This window comes from Polyodon spathula, chromosome 2 (assembly GCF_017654505.1).
Source record: "Polyodon spathula isolate WHYD16114869_AA chromosome 2, ASM1765450v1, whole genome shotgun sequence".
NCBI lineage: Eukaryota > Metazoa > Chordata > Actinopteri > Acipenseriformes > Polyodontidae > Polyodon > Polyodon spathula.
In genome coordinates, this window is record NC_054535.1 from 41374803 (window position 1) to 41394067 (window position 19265).

Below are 19265 nucleotides of genomic sequence, written 5' to 3' on the forward strand. Positions count from 1 at the left end.
CAGTTTATCAGAGATACTGACCATACAATTGTCTAGTATGTACCAAACCTGCCATTTAAACCAAACCAACTTTGCTGTCTGTATGTGATCTAGCAAAAAATATATATTTTGTGCACTCATGAGGGCCTGCGTCAGCATCAGGTAGTCAGCATTGAAATTCAATATGTTAACGTAACATTATTCAGCAGGTTTCAGGTGTTACTTTATTACACTTTGCTGTGCTTTTCTGTGGTACACCTGCAAAAACAAAAAAAACAAAAAAAAAAAGATATATATATATATATATATATATATATATATATATTATATATATATATATATATATATATATATATATACTATCATACTATCATACAGTCATATGGGAAAAATATACTTAAAATTATAAAATAATTAGTTAATACAAAAAGGGTAACAATTTACAGGGTTTTTTTTTTTTTTTTTTTCCTGTAAAATATAGTAATGAAATTTAGAAGTCTGTAATTGATTGTTTGGTTATAACATTTTAAATAAATGTTAATTTGTCTGAAATCCAGAAATCGCCTTTACTTATGTGTAGAAGTTGCAGGATTATGCAGCTCTGTGTGATCCCCAGTTGTGGGTATGTTCCCATAGTATATAAGGAACTGATGCTGTTTTATTAGCTACAGAAGGGTTGTCTTGTTGCAAAGTTAATGTGGGAAGAGTTTAGCATCACCCTCGATGGCGCATGGCCACAGAATCTTAATGTCCATAAGCGTTGCTGTATTGCGAGTTGTATTGCTTTCTGGTGAATTACAGCAACAACAGCAACTGGCCAACTGACATTAAAGTTGCACCTTAAATAAAAATAATTTAAAAAATCAGGAGTAAAATGAAGAACAAAGGTTCAAACCTGTCATACAATATTATTTGGAGAATCACTGAATTTGTGAACCCAATTGCTTTTCAAAATCTAGAAGATCCGGATGATCTTTATGTTCAGAGATACCAAGGTATTTAATCAGAAAGAGGACTGAGTGAAGTAATACCAGCACCAAATGCCCTACCCTTTCTTTTTTTCTTCAAAGTTAAATTTTATAGAATGTTTTTGAAATATGGAAACACATGTTGAGACACTTTGAAGGTATAACCTTTTCGTGCCATAATTGCATTTTGTAAAGCAAAAAAAAAAAAAAAAAGTTATAAAGTTTGTGACAAGCTGTGCTTGTAATACTAGCTAACAGGTAATACTGCTCAGAGGTCTATTATATTTTGATACATGACACAGTTCTAAACCTAAGCAACCAACTTCTAACATGGACTGATTGTTTTGTCAGTGAACAGAATTATAGAGTAAGTAGTGGGGTTTCAAAAGATACAGCGTTACACATCCCCACTTTTAAACAACTGTTTAAATAACACACCTGTAATTTCTTTTCATTGTTAACATCCTGACAACTTTTTACACTTATAGTTTTAAGTGTTTCAAAACTCTTTTCAAAATGTCCACTTTAGTGCACTGAGTGTAAGGATTATTGTCCACATTGTCAAACAGTTAAAACAACAATAACAATCCATTATGTGTACCGAACAGAAAAGCCAGAGTTGATTTTGTTTTTGTTTTTTTTTAAATCGCTCATCCTGCAGTAATTTAGAGGACATATCTCAAACCCCAGTGCTCATTTTGAAAATAACTTTGAAACAGACTTTAAAGTTATAAGTGTAAAAAGTTGTCAGGATGTTAACAATTAAAAGAAAAATTCTAGGTACATTATTTAAACAGTTGTAGTAACACGTGGGGACTTGTAACGCTATATTTTTCGGAACCCCGCTACTTACTGCTTAAGGATGTGCTTTAGAAACTCATTAAAACTTACAACAGCCCTTTCACATTTGATGTATGCTGAACAAGCACAATTACAGAGCAGAAACAAACAGTGGGCCATTTAGTCATCATGGTTTATTTTTCCTACTAACTGGTAGGAGGCCCAGCATTTCATTAACACAGACTAATTTCAGGAGACAGCTGGTTCTTTTCAAAGTACTGTATGCCATTCCTTCCAGTGGTCTGCACTTACTGTGCTGAACAGTGAATATTTCTTCTATAACATGTGAAGATAAATTTAAAAGGCAGTCCTTCATAGATCATGTCTATCTGTAATTGTTTCCTTTTTAATTTAGGGCTTCATATTCCTTGAATTGGCCCCATGTTTGTTTCCAAGTAGGTATCCTTAGCAACCCCCTGAACCAATGTTATGCTCTGAAGCAACACTAATCCCTCAACTGGATAATACAATGCAGATTAATGATTAATACAGTTTTGGTTAATATTCATTACTGTAGCTGAGTTTCTTTACTCTTTATTTTAAATATACTACAACATTTATCTTTTGTGTTTTTTTATACCAGTGCAACTCTGAGCTTTACAATGTAAAACCAAATGTTTAAGAATGAAACATTACCAATATAATGTAGGCCTACAAAAAACATGAAGTGTTCTCAAAATAAACAGCATAAATAAATACTAAGCTGTGTTTAAAATCTGTTGCATAAGATTCATGTTCAATGTTTACTAATGGAACGTATGGTAATTACATTGTCTTGCAATCTGCATTTCCAAAAGTCCTTTACTGAGAGTAGCTAACACAGACTCAGTACCCAGATCATACTTGTATGTGCCTTACAGAGTTTACACTGACCAAAGCACATTTAGGGTTGGCTAGCTCTAAAGCTGGGTCTACACCTGAGCAATCAATTGCAAAACTTAGTTGCAAGCAACCGAGTCGATTATATGTGATTATACGTCCCTGCAACCAGTTGCTTGAAGTAGAGCCGGGCTCTACTTTCCAAGCAACCTCCTGAGCAAATTTTGTAACTATAGGCGATCACATGGCAATTCACCAACTCTGATTGGTTCTTATAATGCTGACTGCCCAGCTTGCATATACTGTCATAAAGAAGTGCTAATTTTTAAAAAGGTTTTACTAAATTTAATAGTATTTCGAATGATTGGGTGTCCATCCGTAAAAAGTTTAGGTACTTTTCTGCATCCTCGAGCCTCATTTCCTCCACAAGGACATAATATGCCCAATGCTTCTGCCGATGCCACAGTTTCATCCAGCTTTTACGTGGCTTTGTTTTTTTTTTTTCCTTTAGGGAATGTGGCATTTAAAATAACAACAATTGAAAGAATAATAACAGCCAACTCTTCCTCGTAAATTACTGACCAAAGAAAGTGTCACCTCAGATGTCAAAAAATAAATAAAATAAATACAATTCGAAACTTGTAGACACAGGACAAAATAAATAAATAAATAAATAAATAAATGTGAACTCAGTTGTCAAAACCAAAAAAAAACCTACCTCATCTTGTATGGAATAAAAAATGTACAAATTGATCGCTCAGGTGTGGACCCGGTTTAAAGATTCTTATCAGTTAAAGTGGTCGTTTACACTTACCTGGTTTCTAAGCTGCATATAGTCCTGCATAGCTTACCAGTTAAAGTGTGTCCTCAGAACATCATTACCATCCTACATACAGTGTGTTCTACAGTGTTAATATGACAGTTACATACCAATTGTTATTTTTCTATGTTTACAAGTGATTCAAACATCCCTTGTCCATTTTACAGTTCACTATGGGGTCCTTATTTGTCTTCTAACAAACTATATATGATACAATTGTTCTCCTTCTGTTTTGCTGCAGGATGGCAATGTAGCCGTGCAACTTTTTTTTTTTTAAAGGTTTTTCTATTGTGTAATTAATATGGTTTTATTAATCCTACTCACCCATGGGAGTATGTTTTATCTGAACAGGTTTTCATGTCAAATCATACAATTGTACCTGTTGTGCTAGTACTATTAGCCTTAAAGCCATCGCTCAGAGTAGGCCAACTTTAGGTCATAGTTGGATGGCTCTGTTTAAACAGTCAAAAAAAACTGCCCTAAGACCTAAACCAAATGTAAACAAAATATACGAAAGTCCTAGATCTTAAAATCTCAGGGAGCTCTTTACTCCAAATGGTCAATAGAACAATCCTTTTCAGAAATACAAAATGCACCCAATAAAGTTATCAAACCAGAGACACCTCAAATAGTTTTCTATTAATTTTATAAATTTAATTGGTGTTTTTCCCTTTTAGAAATACTGTGCAAATAAAGCTTTGAGAATTTCATCACTTTTAATATAAAACGTATTAATACAGTACCATCAACAATCTCAACCCATTTGTAAATAATATAAACTACTGCTGTTGCCATGGTTGCAATGTTTACTCCTGTTCTGTTGAAACTCTGTCACCCTTTTGCAAACACAGGGGACCTCACTTGTCAACACTTAGCTGCAGAAAAGAGTGGGTGTAGTGCATTAAGGCTCTTGCAAGATTGGGTTTAGATAGGCTCTACATTGATCATATCCTTTGAAAGACCTGATAGCTTGTCTGACTGGTCTGGAGATAATACATTTACTTTTTAAAAGCTTCCAGGTGACAGAAAAGACTAGCTGGAAGGGGGCGAGTGGTGGGGTGCTATGCTTGTGAAAAGTCAGTGAACCAATATGGGTTTTTTTCATTAAAAACTTGTCCAAACAGGAACAGACACCCACAACAAGAATGTTTATATTGCACATCCTCACTACAAGTGACCGCCCTTGTTCAAGGTCCAATTGCTGCTAATAGGGATGTTTATCAGTGTACATAACAGGGGGTTTCATTTAACATAAAACTGCTATGATAGACATAGCATCATGTTATAAACAATATAATAAAAAGTTGGATAATATAACCAGTCATCTCCCATATTGGCCTTGAGGCAGCCAAACAGCATTCTCCATAGTTTCTCATTGACTAGAATGGATGCATTTAAAAATACATTTAAAAATGCAAATTACTTTTAATTGAGTACAAAACATTTAACAAAATGACAAGCAAGGCAACTGCAACTTTTTTTAACACATTATACAATATTTCTTTCTATCTATTATGTATCTTAAATATAAATAAGCAATATCAAAAGAATGCATCCATCATTTAAAATTGATCAAATACATTTCTGTTCTTATATTATGTATTAAATATCGCATATATGTTTTATCATATATGGTACTTTTATGAGAAAAATATATGGACACAAATTATATATACTGCTACTTTAATATATATTATAAATATATAGGTTGTCCATAGGGATGTCGACCCAAACTGCCTGCTAAGGTACATAGGCTATAGCTACAGTATGTGAAAAGTGTTTATGCCATTTCGCTATATCGATATGAGTGTCCTGGATCCACTCCAGACTTCATATTGCAATGAAAACCCACTTATCCATCAAGGTCGTGTGGATTTTAAGAAACAGAACTCTGTACTGTACACTAACTTCATGGAAGCAGCCAGCTATAGAAAATGTGTGTACAGTAGTCACAGTAGATGATGGGGGTATTGGATGCATGTTATTTACATTCTTCTTTCAAAGGCAATAATCTTTTTTTTTTTTTTTCTGATGAAAGCATACCACAGCTGTTGAAATTTGCCTACCTTGCGATTGTCACCCAAGCATTAGATCCTGTGCTTGCTTCACAGCCTGTTATTTGTCTGCTTGCGTTGTTGAGGAAAACATCGGATAGGCATCTGCTGCCAATGGACCAACAAGATGAGAAAGGCAGTCCTGCCCTTTCTCAGTTCATAATCTTATTACATACTGCATAACTGAACAAAATACAATGGGTGCATTTGATCACTGTATTGTAGTCAATAGATAAGAACTGCAATTCACATTATATTTTGAAGAATTTGAAAGATGTAGAATTTTTTGTTTTGTTTTGTTAAGTTTTAGACTTGAATCATTATCATAATTTCATAGCTCATACTACAGTATTTCAAAATGTGGGGTTTGGAAACAGGATTCTTGTTTGAATACATTGACTGGTTTTGAACCTAACAATAACAGTTAAAAATGGACAGGTAAAAAGGGCCAGAAACTTGTACACTCCACTGGAGGGAGTACTGATGCTTAATGCTGCCATGAAGTGTGAGCTTGCAAGTCTCGCGCCGAGTTGTGCAATTATTTTTCTTAATTACAATTATAAAGAATTTTGTTTTCTGCATGTGAGACATTACAAATAGCACAAAACATGTAGATGTTATATGTTCCCATTCTGGTAAAAAAAACTATATATATATATATATGTCAGCTGAGAACTAAAGGGTTTAAACTGTTATGTTGTCATTGTGTCCAGAGGCAAATTATCCAGGAACATCAGCTTTTCCAGAGGCATCTACACATAAACCAAATCCTAACATTAAATCACAATTTTACCCCAAACCCTTAACTTAATCCAAACCTTAAAGCCACACATTAATTGCAGTAATTTTCTTTATGCAACAGATAAAATGATCAATTGAAATTTTTTACATTACATGAATTAGATTGTTGAATACCTTTTACATAGGAAATGAGTGAGACACTGGTCTTTTGCCTCCCTCTCGTTGTTGTGGTAGTGTCATTGAGCTGACGAGAAATGTGGTCTCAGTTGAGTTGCTGGCTTCAGTTCATCCCTAATCAAAAAACACTACAGCTGGCATTAATTGAGACCATGTGATGTTGGTCCCAGGTCAGAGGCCACATACAGGGTGGAAAATATGCAGAATAAATATAAAAGTAGAGCAACATCCGGGTCGTTTCACAACAAAACTTCCCCTGGATTTTACTGCTTTTTTCAACCTTCAATAAACATGTTTCCTCTTCCCTCTTATTTATATTTTTTGTGTTTTATACATTCTTTGTGACACGTGCTTGTGAAAAGAAGTAGGCCCTGATTTGACTGGCACTGGAAGTTGATGGTAATTGTGGTGGTGGTTTTATATGGACATATTTCATCCACTTGAAGATGGGCTTTGATCACCTAATGCAAGCTAACTTTACCCAAAATATGTTGTGTCAGATTTAAAGGCACATTTCTATTCACTCTTAGGCTGGGCCATAAAACAAAGCACTTCGTGAAGCAGAACCAATTATTCTCAAATGATGATGTCATACACCCAGGCCCAATGTGATGCACAGGACATCTTACTTTTAGGCTGGAAACTACTACAAAGCAGTGTTCTGAAGACGGCTCAATGCTTTTGCCTGAAGATATTCTGAAGTAATGTTCTGCAGCGGGTTTTTTTAATTTTTTTTTATAATTGTTATTGTAACAGCAGTCATCCCAGCAATGGAAGAGACAGTATCTAACTGCTCCACGTCATAGATTACTGCATTTATCATGCATTTTACTTTACAAAATTCAGATTAAGTGCCATGTTGTCACAGTTTCAAGTGTTGAGTAAGCAGATGTGATTGTTTGACAAAGAAGGACTTTATTAGGCCAGGAATATTGTAGTTCAGATTCACAAAAAAGACACCCGTAGCCCACCAGTGCTTGCTACAGGGGCTAGACATCGTCATACTCACCACATTACTGTGTTTTATCAGTGGCAGAGGGACAAATCCATATTCAAATCACTTCAGACTTTGTTGTGGTATTTTTACAGGAATTAGAGAAGAGCCCTTGCTAACAGCATACTGCTTATTACTTTTCTTTCAGCAGGCTATAAAATAAAGCAAGCCTTCAGCCCTGTTTTCTAGAGATGCTATATTCTATACCATAAATGCGCTTGTCTCCTGTTTACAGATATGGAATAAAGTCTCATTTTCAATTCTAGCAGTGTACTGAATGCCTTGTGTATAAAATCTAATCAGTGTTGGTAATGTAGACTGCAATTTCACCCCACTGGGTTTTTTCATATTGGTCTTCTTTGAGAACAACTGTTTTATAAAAAGCACCACACAGCAGGTCTTGCAAACCCAACTCTTCTATTCGGGTGAGGTAATGCACTCTTTTTATATGACTGGGCAAGCCAAGACCCTGAACCACTCTTTCACAAACTAACCTTTTTCATTTGTCCCTGTGATATACTGTTCCAATACATTAGAAAAATAATAGACAAGGGGGAGGCCATTTAGCCCTGTGATGGAGTGCACGCCCCCTATAATTTATAATTTGTATTATTGTTTGTTTTGGATTGGCAGGGAGGGAGTTAAATTCCTCCCTGCCAAATGCATGTGAGAATGTGGCTAGAGCCTTAACTAGCTAATTGTTAATTATTGATTAATTGGGCTCCAGCCACAGACTATAAAAGCCAGGAGAAATCCTTTGTCTGGGTGGAGTTGCTTAGACGGACGGACGGACGGACGGACGGACGGACGACGGACGGGACGTGGGGGGGGCGGGCGGGAGGGAGGGCGGACGCTCAATTTATTTGTTCTTGTGTTTTGTTTGGAAACCTAGGTTTTGTGTTTTTACCTTTTGTTTGGCCCTCATGCCTTTTTATTGTGTGTTTTGGTAAATAAAGGTATTTAGTTTCACTGCAGAGTTTTTGTCTTGACATATGAGTCATCATGAGTTCTCTATTTCGCTGAGGATGAACACAACTACTCAGAAGTAATTTGCCCCAGCATTCATCAGTTGGGCCATATGGTCCATACTGCCTGTAAGTAATAGTCCTTTTGCCTCCAAAGGGACAGATATGTTAAATAGGAATTACACTTCCCATGATAATATACTGTGTTTTTGTGTTTCAAAACTGTTTTCTTCTTTGTGTGAGTTTTTTTCTACGGTTAAAAAAAAAAGCTTTCCCTAACATAAGAAAAGAAAATGTTTTTTAAATGTTGCAAATTTAATTAAAGTCTGATGCTCGTGAAACACTGTTTTAGCTTATTAACAGTAAACCAAAAATTCACAGATTAAAAAAAAACAAACAAAAAAAATAGTTAAAGCTTTGTGAACAGGACACTGTGGTTCAATTTACCATTTGAGAGGGTTAGAGTGTGTTTTACGAGGTTATTAAATGTGCTATTAGCTGAGGGTTAATATATTTATATAAATGACCTAAATACATTAGCCAGGGACCCCGGGTAAGTATTAAGAGTGATTTCCAAAAGGTAAATGGTCTTCCACAGGAAGTGAAAATCAGTGTATTTCTCACTTAAATGAAAGGTAAACTGGTATTGGGGAAATAAGTTATGAATATGATCTCATAACTGTGGAAAATGCTGTTAACAGATGTTAGAGTGAAATTAAAACAGCTAAAGAAAATGTGGGTACAGTATGCATTGCTGCACAAATGCAAAACAAAAGTTTAAAAGGACAATGGAAGAACAACAAACTTCCAACGACTCCATCTAGTGGTAAAAAGCATGTAGTGCAACTGTGATTTTAACAACAAGGAAGTGATCATGGAGTAAACAGAATAAAAATGCAACACAAATACATTTCAACTATAAAAATACTAATACCAGTGTGACCACTACTAGTTTTACTAATAATGTAAATATTCATGATTCCAGTTTGTAACATCTCCTGAAAGATAAAATTATTGTTGAAAATAAATAATCAACAGCAGAAGTCTAATACTGACATCTGTATATTTTATGTAAGACAAGATTGAAGTTACAAATATATCGCTACTTGCATTTTCTAATGATCTGTGACAGCAGTTAAAACCTTTTTATACAGTGCAAGTGCCTGCTCACAACAACTTAAACCCTGCTGCAGAATTTGGAGCATGAAATTCCAGTAACCTTCTGTTACCGGTAATTGGTTTTCCAATCTGAGTCAATAGACCTATAAGCATTTACAACTAATTAGCAGCAGCCTCCTGGCTCAAGATTATAATCTCCCCCCACAGCTTTTACAGTCATGAGGCACACAGAGGGAATCGGCTCAGAGCTCCTCAAATTCTCCAATCACAAACATAAACATGGGTTTGGGAAGCACCGTTTTATACATCCACTCAGGGATTCTTCTGTTTCTCTATGGGCCGTTTCTAGGAGCGATGGGAGATGAAATGAATGGCTATGGGGATGAACAACTAAGCAAGGCCATCCTGGAGATGCTACACATTAACAAACTGACAGTACCTCACAGGACCAGGCCTCACCCCTACATGAAACTAGTGTACCAGTTCCTTGACTCACCAGCTACCAGAGATTTAACAAATTTGGAAGGAACCCTGGTCCAAAGCTTCAGAAGTATCCAAGGTAGGAGATGTCTTTTTTCAGGGATCTAAATCTAGACCATAACAGACATATTAATGTTACCACCAGCTAAAAAAGTAAAAGCATAAACAAATGATGCTTTACATTAGGACAGCCATTTTTCACAACGCTCTCTCCTTAGGTTTGTAGGCCTATTTCATAGTTTTAAAAAACTTCCTTTAAACAACTCATTACTGAATTAAAATGAGTCACCTGAACTATATAAAGACCCCCAATTAAATCCTGTATTCTGTTAACAGTAGCTAATACAATTTAAAAACACTTTGTTGTTTTTGCAAATAAACACTCTGCAGACTAATCTACTGTTTTTGGTACTTGTTACAGTTAGGAAGAATGCACAGATTTTCATGTCAATTAAATGAAATATTATGCATATAAATTGTTATATTATGGTATTAAGACAAATTGTATCACACTAAATACTGGAAGACATGAACTGTATTTGTCTAATAAAATGTGTTACTTTTACTCGCCGTATCAATTTATGTTGAAATTGTCACCTGAATTGAATTCTGTTAGAATTCTTTGGTGTCCTGTGTAGAGCATTTGAAAAACATGTTCTGTTCCTCACCACTATCTTGTTATGCTTTTAAATCTTCAGTACAATTGTGTTTTTACAACAATTGCATTACATTACAGCCTTTGCTTTGCAGATCCAAAATATGGTACCCCAGGCTGGATTTGGTTCAATGTCTCTTGCCTGAAACCTTCAATGAAAATTGCAGAGTTGGTGCTGTTGCGTAAAACCCTCCACCCGGAGCCTCTGACAGTCAACGTGGCTGTGCACAGCATCTTCGTGGTGGGCAACAGTACAGTAAGTGAGCCTCTGGATGAAAAGGCATTGACTCTAGATGAGCTTCCCTCATCTGGTTATGACATTTTCAATGTCTCTGCGGTCCTTGGTCAAAGAGTCGCTGACATGGTGGGCTTTCAATTCCGCTACACTGATGAAAGTGGGAGCTTGGTTTTGCATGAGGCTTTGACCCAGAGCCTTTACTGCCTGAACACAAGTTCTCAGAATGAACCCCTGCTGGTTGTCTACCAGTTTCACCAGCATGACCCTAGTGGAACCCCAAGGACTCCTGATGGGAGGCAGCAACAGCATTGCAGAATAACCAGAAGTAGAAGACAACTGCTCCAAGAGCCTGCTTATCAAGAGACCTCTTCCTTAGAGTGCAGACTCCTTCAGCACTATGTCAACTTCCATTCTATAAGGCTGGATCGTTGGATACTTGAACCACCTGGGTTCAATGCAAGCTTCTGCAAGTAAATGGATGTGTACAGTATTTAATTCAAGTTGCTATCAAAAACGATTTGGATAATTTTAAAGTAGGCCCAGGCTTAAGAGCATATTAGTGTGAAATGTCAGAGTAATCTTAACTAATACATTTTTCTTGTTGTTGACAGTCATCACATCTTGGAGGCTCTTAAAAAAAGAGCTTAAAATACCGCTGTGGGCTCAACATATCAAGTACTTCTGGTACACCATGCTGTAACCCTTAACATTTCCCCAACACTTGTACGAATATTTGTTTTATACGAATATTTTTTTTTTTTTTTTATGTGTTTTAGAGGCACTCTTCAATTCCAACAGGATAAAAGGGATGAGAGGTATTTGTATTGTGTAGTGTTTTGGAGGAGTAAAATCATCTGGTAGAACAATATCCGACCATCCTCGGTTTCAAAAGTAATCGTAACTAACTAAATAATTGCATAAATTCTACCCGTTTAGCTCTTCCATTGGTTCCATAGGTCTCAGATGTACGGTTTTGAGGAAAACAAAACCAACACTTACACATGATATCTGATTACATCAGTTCCTAGTTGCTATGCCATATTCTCAGGATACCTGTCTCACTTGCTCTTTTTTGGGTCATTTCACCTGTATCACCTAGTTTAAAGCATGTTACAGGCTGAAAGCCTGTCATTCAGCATGGGAAGCTGCTGTTTTGTTAATAGCAGGAAATAAACCATTGATGGGGTGAAGACTATTTCACCCACCAATTAAAAAAAAAAAAAAAAGATTTATTTAACTTACTGTAGAAGCATGTTTTAAAATAAATGTGTTCACTATTTCATTTGTTGATTTTAAAACTGGACTCTTGAGACCTATATAAATCTAATGATTTGAGGAATTATTTTGTGACTAACTACAGCAACTTGAAATACCTAATGGAACAGAAACTAAATCAAACTGCTATGTATTTCAATGTCTTTCAGAGGTTTTTGCTACCCCACAAAACCTGTAGCAAGCCAAGATGCTGAACAAGGCATCCGCAGGACAGCAGGCAGTGTAAACTGGACAGCCAACGTGTAAGTTGTTCATCAATTAGCATGGATTATGTTATTAGATGTAATAACCAAAGATCTTTCTTTAGTCCTTCTTTCAGTACATAATTTTTTCCGCCATACCGTATATGTTTTTACTCAGTTGAAGCACTGTCACTAGAACAGACTTGAAAGCCTTTTGAAAATCATTCTTGTTAATAGCAGATCAAGATAAAATCGATTTCAATTGGCAGCCCCAATTAGGTTTGCGGGATGTCCGAATCTGATCTCTCCAATGCACACTGATGGTGGAAGCTGCCAAGTAAGCATTCAACACAAAGGACACGAGAGAAGCACCAGAAGGAAAAAAAAAAAATGTTGCTAGGACAGGGAAATAATTGGATTGTAGATTGCAGATGACACCAGCACCAGCCCCAATTTGATGTTGGAATAATATGAGATTGAGTTTACACTGGCTGCAGATGGATATATGTCAAGTTTCTTCTGAGCATGCTTAGCACCTCACCTGATCCCAGTTCATTACACTGCAAAGAAAGTGGATGGGTTTCTAAAATCTGTCCCACAGGATGTGTTTCTTTGGGAGCGGCGAAGACGAACACATGCTGTCCTCCGAAGCATGTGCCATCAGCTGACCGCTTCTTTACACACTGCGGATTCACTATGCAGCTGCCCAGGAGCTACAGTGTAGGAGGACAACGCAGCTCCCGGGCAGCTAACAGGCAAGCCCACAGGCTCCCGGCCAGACTACAGGGGTCGCTGGTGCGCTGAGCTAGACCACTCCCCCATCTGGCAACGCTCAGCCTATTGAGCGCCGCCTCCTGGGAACTCCCATCCACGGTCGGCTGTGGAATAAGCCACACAGGTCTCGCCACACTGAAAGCCTCTTTCCTTCTCACAGACTGCCTCAAACAAACCTTTGGTTCCTATTTAAATACCTGTCTTCTGATTACAGGCAGGTGACATCAATTAATTAAATTAATTAATTACACCTGTGGCTGTGCAAATTTTCAATCACTCGACAACACCCAATGGTACAGAAAATGAGACTATGTTAAAAAAAAAAAAGAAATTATGTAAAGCTGGTACATTCGTATCTCAGAGAAACTGAAGAGGAACAGGAAATTAAAACAAGGTAAAAGCAATCATCCAAATAAAGTTGAAGCACTAACGGATAACGACATAGAACGTCTGTACAGCACTGAAACACTACGTTTAAAAAAAAAAAAAAAACACAATACATGACGACTTGGAGCAAAGGAAATTCGCATTGTTCGTAATAGGTCCATATATTTGTGATATTAAAAAATAAATAAATAAATAAATAAATCGGCCTCTTCAGTGAGTTATAGGAAAACAGTTCCATCCAAAGACACTGTGACAGTTTATAAATTACTTGACTTTCGGTCTCGTAATTTAGTATCATCATGAAACCCTAAATATACCTTATTTTCCTGAAGCCCTTCGGATCTAAATATATATATATATATATATATATATATATATATATATATATATATATATATATATATATATATATTAAAAGGGCAGTTCCTGGACCTAGTTGTTCTTTAAAGAGTAACTTAAGGATGGGCTTGAGAAATCAGACTTACTAATGTATTCTTGTTGTTGTTTGTGTTAACCCATTTTCTATTTCAGCCTTGGCATTGTCATGAATTTTTAATGTTTAAAGCACCCTGGAGACCTCAGTAGAGCTCACAGAATCATGTCTAACCCCCAGGTATATATGTTACACCAGAGTGTCACCATGAACATTACCCTCTGCAACATGATTCTGAGAGCTATACCTCAGTAGTGCTTTGAACTTCTGTCAACAAGTCACAAAGATGTGGTGACTGGAACAGAAAAAGGATATAAAGTAAATCTAAAAAACAAGAATGCATTTGTTAACATAACTGTGACACTGTGTTTCACATCCCTCTCAAGTTGCTCTTATAGATGTTTGATGTTCAAACAAGAGCAAAGAAAGAAATGCTTTCTTCATTTGTTTTCTTATTTTTAGGCCTCTCTGTACCCCACAGGGACTAAAGCCAGTAAGTGTGATGTATGTCTCAGAATCAGAAGATATCATCATCGAAAACCTGAAGGACATGAGAGCAGAAAACTGTGTGTGCATGCTACAGCCACTTCAGTGATACCCGAGGACACTGTGTAGTGACTTAAAAAGAAGTGCCCTTTTCTGAACTTGAAAAATAGATCAAATTGCATTCACAATTCAGCTGTTCTTAAATTTAGAAAAATTGTTCTTTGTTGTTCCCCAAATTTTTCAATTTCCTCTTATGCACTTTCCCAGTTTACTAAACATAAGCAAAAGTATTATGCATTTGATTTAACTTCATGAATTAGAATCTTGCATGCACCTGCCATGTCAATTTAAATACTGCATCAATCTATCTCAGTTTATGACATCTTCTGTCTACAGCTTTTGAATTGTTTATATAACCACACAAACCCCAACTCAACATTTATACTCATACTTTATTATCACTTTATAGAAGCTTAATAATGTTGGTTAACAAAGCATTATGTTGTGGAGTATATTGCTATAACAACATTTGCATTATAAATACTTTTACATGACATATTATAAGCTGTTTATGATATCTGCAATAGTTCTGAGTGCTGTTTCTTAAGTATTGCTTTGTATTCTTTTATTTTCTGCTGCCCTTGGAAAGCTGTTTTGAAAAGCTATGCTCCTTTGTTAAATACATGTTATCTGGTAAAACAAAAACACTCCAAAACAATCACATTCTGTCAGTTATTCAGTATATAATCTTAGTACAATAACAACTGGACAGTAAATTATAAGGTATACAGAGAGTGTTACAACAATACTGACTGAATTGGCATAAAATGACAATGCAAAATTGGTGGGTGGTCAAACAAAATATAAACACGCATATATTATGTCTACAGTATATCTTCTTTACAGGGACAATGCTGGTAAGGAGGTTGCCTTTTCAAAAAAAAAAAAAATATCAATCACGTTTCTAATTCATAAGAATAAAAATCTATATTTGTGGTTGTGGCAGGGTGAGGAGACTCAGAAAGACTCAGAAAATGCAGAAAATAAAATACTTTTAATTCAATAATAATCAACACACAAAACAAAAGGGCACAATGGCCAACTAAAAAGACACACAAAACAATAACTAATAAACAACTAACAAAAATCCACTGCTACCAAACAGGTCTTCTCACTTTCACAAACACACACCAACTAACACTCTCAACCACTCTCCTTTTATACAGGTACCTGGACTAATTGATTAATTAACACCTCATTAGTCCAGGCACATTCCACGCATTCCTCACACAAACTCACTTGCTCACAGATCCACCCTACAGACTCACTCACATCCACTCTAAACAACACAAAAACACACAGTATAGTTGATAGTTTTAGTTAATATAACATTACAACATTTGTATTCCTCTCAGAAAGTTTGAATTTGCTGTAACTTCAAACTATATTTAATGTGAGGTTGAACATTTTACACTGGGGTTTTTGCACCTCACAACCCCATAGTAGAAACACAATCTAGTATGTTGATCATCACTGAGCATTAAAATACAGTATAGTGCTGCGGGATGTGTGATAACAGTTACCAGTAAGTAGCATTGATAATGCTTAAATAAGTATTCAATTGATATTCAAATACCCATTTATTGAAGTTCAGTTACATGTCATTCACTGCCAATAAATATGAAATAGGGGTGGTTGTATGTATCCAGCATTATACTGCCACTACACATATACCATGCATGAGGAGTCTGTTTAGTAATAATGGTAGTTGTCTGAAATTAAATATTTAAGAAATAAAAGTACTTCTATGTATATTTTAAGATTTTGAGGTTTCCTAGTGGCTCACTTGGTAAAATCACAGCTGTGTGGTGTGCAGGATGAATCATACAATGCAGCTTCTCATCCTGGGTGTGCGAAATGTCGGTCTTTGCTGGGGATTCTGAAGGGATCGTCACATTGGCTCTGGCGCTCCCTTTGGTTAACCGACTGGTAATGTTTCTCTTCATCACGCTACATCGAACCCAGCTGGCCCGGCAGCCAGTAAGCTCAAAAGTGGGCAGCTGCAGGACTGGCCTTCGTCCTCCAGATGTTGAAAGCTCGCTGGTTGTGGGATGGGGGCCACCCACTGAACCGTCAGTTCTCCTGAACTATGTGGGGAATTTCTGCTGTGAAAGGGGAAAAAAATTAGAAATTCCAAATTGGAGAGAAAATTGGGGGTAAAAAAATTGGGAACACTAAATATTATTGACTCTTTATTAAGATGTAACAGAATGGCACATACAAATGTATTTTTATACAGAAGGGTATATGGATCAATATTAAGAGACCCTGGCCACCCGCTACAGACTTGTTATATAGTTGGAAAAATTGAATAAAAAGAAAAGTGGCTGATATATGCTTTTTTATTTACTGTTTCTTCAACATTTGCATCACTTCAGCAAGAGAATCATGTAATGTCTGCATTTGGAGGCAAAGGCCAATCCAAAGAGCTTGTCCTTGCCAGAAACTAGAGCTTTATGTCATCGTGTCAGTTCAAGCACCAGTCAACAATTACAGTGCGGCTGACATTTTAATTATTGATCAGATTCCTTTGACACTTGGTAACTACACACCCAATATTGATTATAGATAATATGATAAATCTACATCCCTCACATGTCTTCTGGGTATTAAAGGTCCAGTTTTCTTTTCTTCTTCTTTGTAGTCTTTCTTTTACGTACAGTGTGAATGACCATACAAATCCAGTTTATAATTTTAATCATTCCGGAACAGCATGATAGGGATTATTTTAATATGATTTATAGTTTCATACAGTATATAAAGGAGATTAAATGGGTTCTGTGTTTTTTTTTTTTGTTGTTTTGTTTTTTTTAAATATCAAAGGCTCTGGACAGATTCCCTCCAGGGTGTATCTTTGGATAGTATATTTGAGAATAAAACAAAAGCTTTTTTGTTCTTTTTTTCTTGAGGTAATCGGGGTTTAATTTTGAGACCCAGCACTCAGTTGGATTTGCTAGTGTGAGTGTGGCAGGGATTACATTTTAATTTGAGTGTTTCTTTGAAGTATATAAATAACAACTACAAAACTATTTGCCATAATAAAAGCGCAACAATCCTAGCCTGTGGCAGGAATTAGTTTACTCCTGCAGATGAGATACTGTAGTTCTCTTTTATGATAACTTAAATGTTGAACTCCAATGCTTAGGCAATTTTTTTTTTTTTTTCTGAAAAATGATAGTCAATTATCTGGTCATCTTTTAAAATAAGAATTTTTTATTTTTTTTAGCTACAACAGTGTTTTGCTTTGAAAGTGGTCAGGCAAGGCTCTTTCAGTAGTTTTCTGTTTTGTAAAGTGCCTTGGTTATTTTCAGTGTGTGGGTTATCCAGAAAAACACTTGCCATAAGTTATTTGACATTGAACTGTAAGTTTGGTACAATGACGCAATATTTGTGTGTGTGTGTGTGTGTGTGTGTGTGTGTGTGTGTGTGTGTGTGTGTGTGTAATATTGTACTTGGACATTCTCTCACAACTAGTTTTAATTTAAAGAGTACAGTTCCATGGTTATCATCTCTAGGAGGTAAGAGTTTTCCACTAGATGGCACAATGCACATGCTCATACCGATGATTTCTGATGAGTTGTTTTCTTAAAGCCAACAAGTGATATACAGCTATGGCCAAAGGTTTAGCATCACCCTGTAGAATTAACATATTTTGCTTCATAAAGTCAAATGAAACCTGCTGCATAATGTTACGTGAACATGCTGAATTACATACTGCTTTGTAGTTTTCCATATACTTAACTGACAAAAATGTAAAAATGTGACATTTCGAAATCTAACATGATATACTGTACTGCTATTCTGGCTTCTGGTAGACTTTTGTGATATCACTTTGTAGTTTCTTTGACTACATGTTAAATAAAATATCTAAATTATGTTCATATATTTTTTTTTTTTTTTTTTAATGATCTCAATCCAAAAATTCCAGGTGATGCAAAACTTTTGGCCATAGCTATATGTGTAGAAAAGCTGGTGTTGTAGTAGTTTGAGAGATAAGAACTCTTGTGAAAACAATAACTTTTGCTGCCTGTAGTGCACAATGCAGTGCCTCAACAGATGCACTTGAAAGTCGGTATAGAGATTAATATTGTGAACTGGCAGTTAATGTGGGCCTGGTTAATATTTTTATACAACATACCTGGAACAGAAAGATTTTCCAAACCAAATCCATATTTATGGCAACTTTGATTGTGCATATTATTCTTTGAAGTCATTGAAGACAAAAATATAGATTCAGCTAGTTAGTTAGTGAGGAGCAAGCTCGTCCCATCATGACCTGCATAAGGCCAGGGTAGTGGTGGTGGTTGCCATTCCAGGAACACCCAGGAGACTTTGCGTTTTATACTGGTTCTTTTGTCCGCTATGTTTTCGGAAAATCTGTCATTGCTTTATTCAAGTGCTTTGCATTACCAAGGAGACAGAATATAACTAAAATGTTGCCATTTAACGTACTGGGCATTCGACAGAACATGTGCAATGCAATGCCTTCTTCACAGTGATTTCTGCCTCACCAGCCCCTACCTCTTCCACTGTGGGAGTCAGGAAATCTTGCAGATGTTATTCATAAACTCCTGCTGGTAGGAATACATCTTAGGTAGTAGGAGGGACCTGCATGTTCAGTTCACAGAGTGGCAAAGTGCCAAGAAGGTTTTACAACAGGGAGGCAGCTTGTGTGTCTTCAACTCAAATGACTATCTTTAAACTGGGTAGCAAACAGTCTGCTTTATTATAGTAACCAAATACAGTGCAATAGGAAGAGAACTGTGGAGAAATGTAGGAGAAACAGTCAGACAATTAATTAATTAAATAATTGTACTAC

General features: G+C 36.1%; 1 protein-coding gene across 1 annotated transcript; it reads left to right on the top strand.

The window, feature by feature from the left end:
- The first annotated feature begins 9719 nt into the window (after positions 1 to 9719).
- Positions 9720 to 15480, top strand: LOC121296508 (bone morphogenetic protein 2-like). Its single transcript, XM_041222146.1, has 4 exons — positions 9720 to 10035; positions 10707 to 11319; positions 12274 to 12366; positions 14363 to 15480. Exons 1-4 carry the CDS (start codon positions 9756 to 9758, stop codon positions 14493 to 14495), a joined length of 1119 nt encoding a protein of 372 aa, XP_041078080.1. The 5' UTR covers positions 9720 to 9755; the 3' UTR covers positions 14496 to 15480.
- The last annotated feature ends 3785 nt before the right edge of the window (positions 15481 to 19265 follow it).

Coding starts and splice junctions, on each gene's coding strand:
- LOC121296508 (XM_041222146.1), top strand. CDS start 9,756: ATGGGTTTGGGAAGCACCGTTTTATACATCCACTCAGGGATTCTTCTG. Junction 10,036..10,706: donor AAGCTTCAGAAGTATCCAAG/GTAGGAGATGTC, acceptor TTTGCTTTGCAG/ATCCAAAATATGGTACCCCA. Junction 11,320..12,273: donor TTCAATGCAAGCTTCTGCAA/GTAAATGGATGT, acceptor AATGTCTTTCAG/AGGTTTTTGCTACCCCACAA.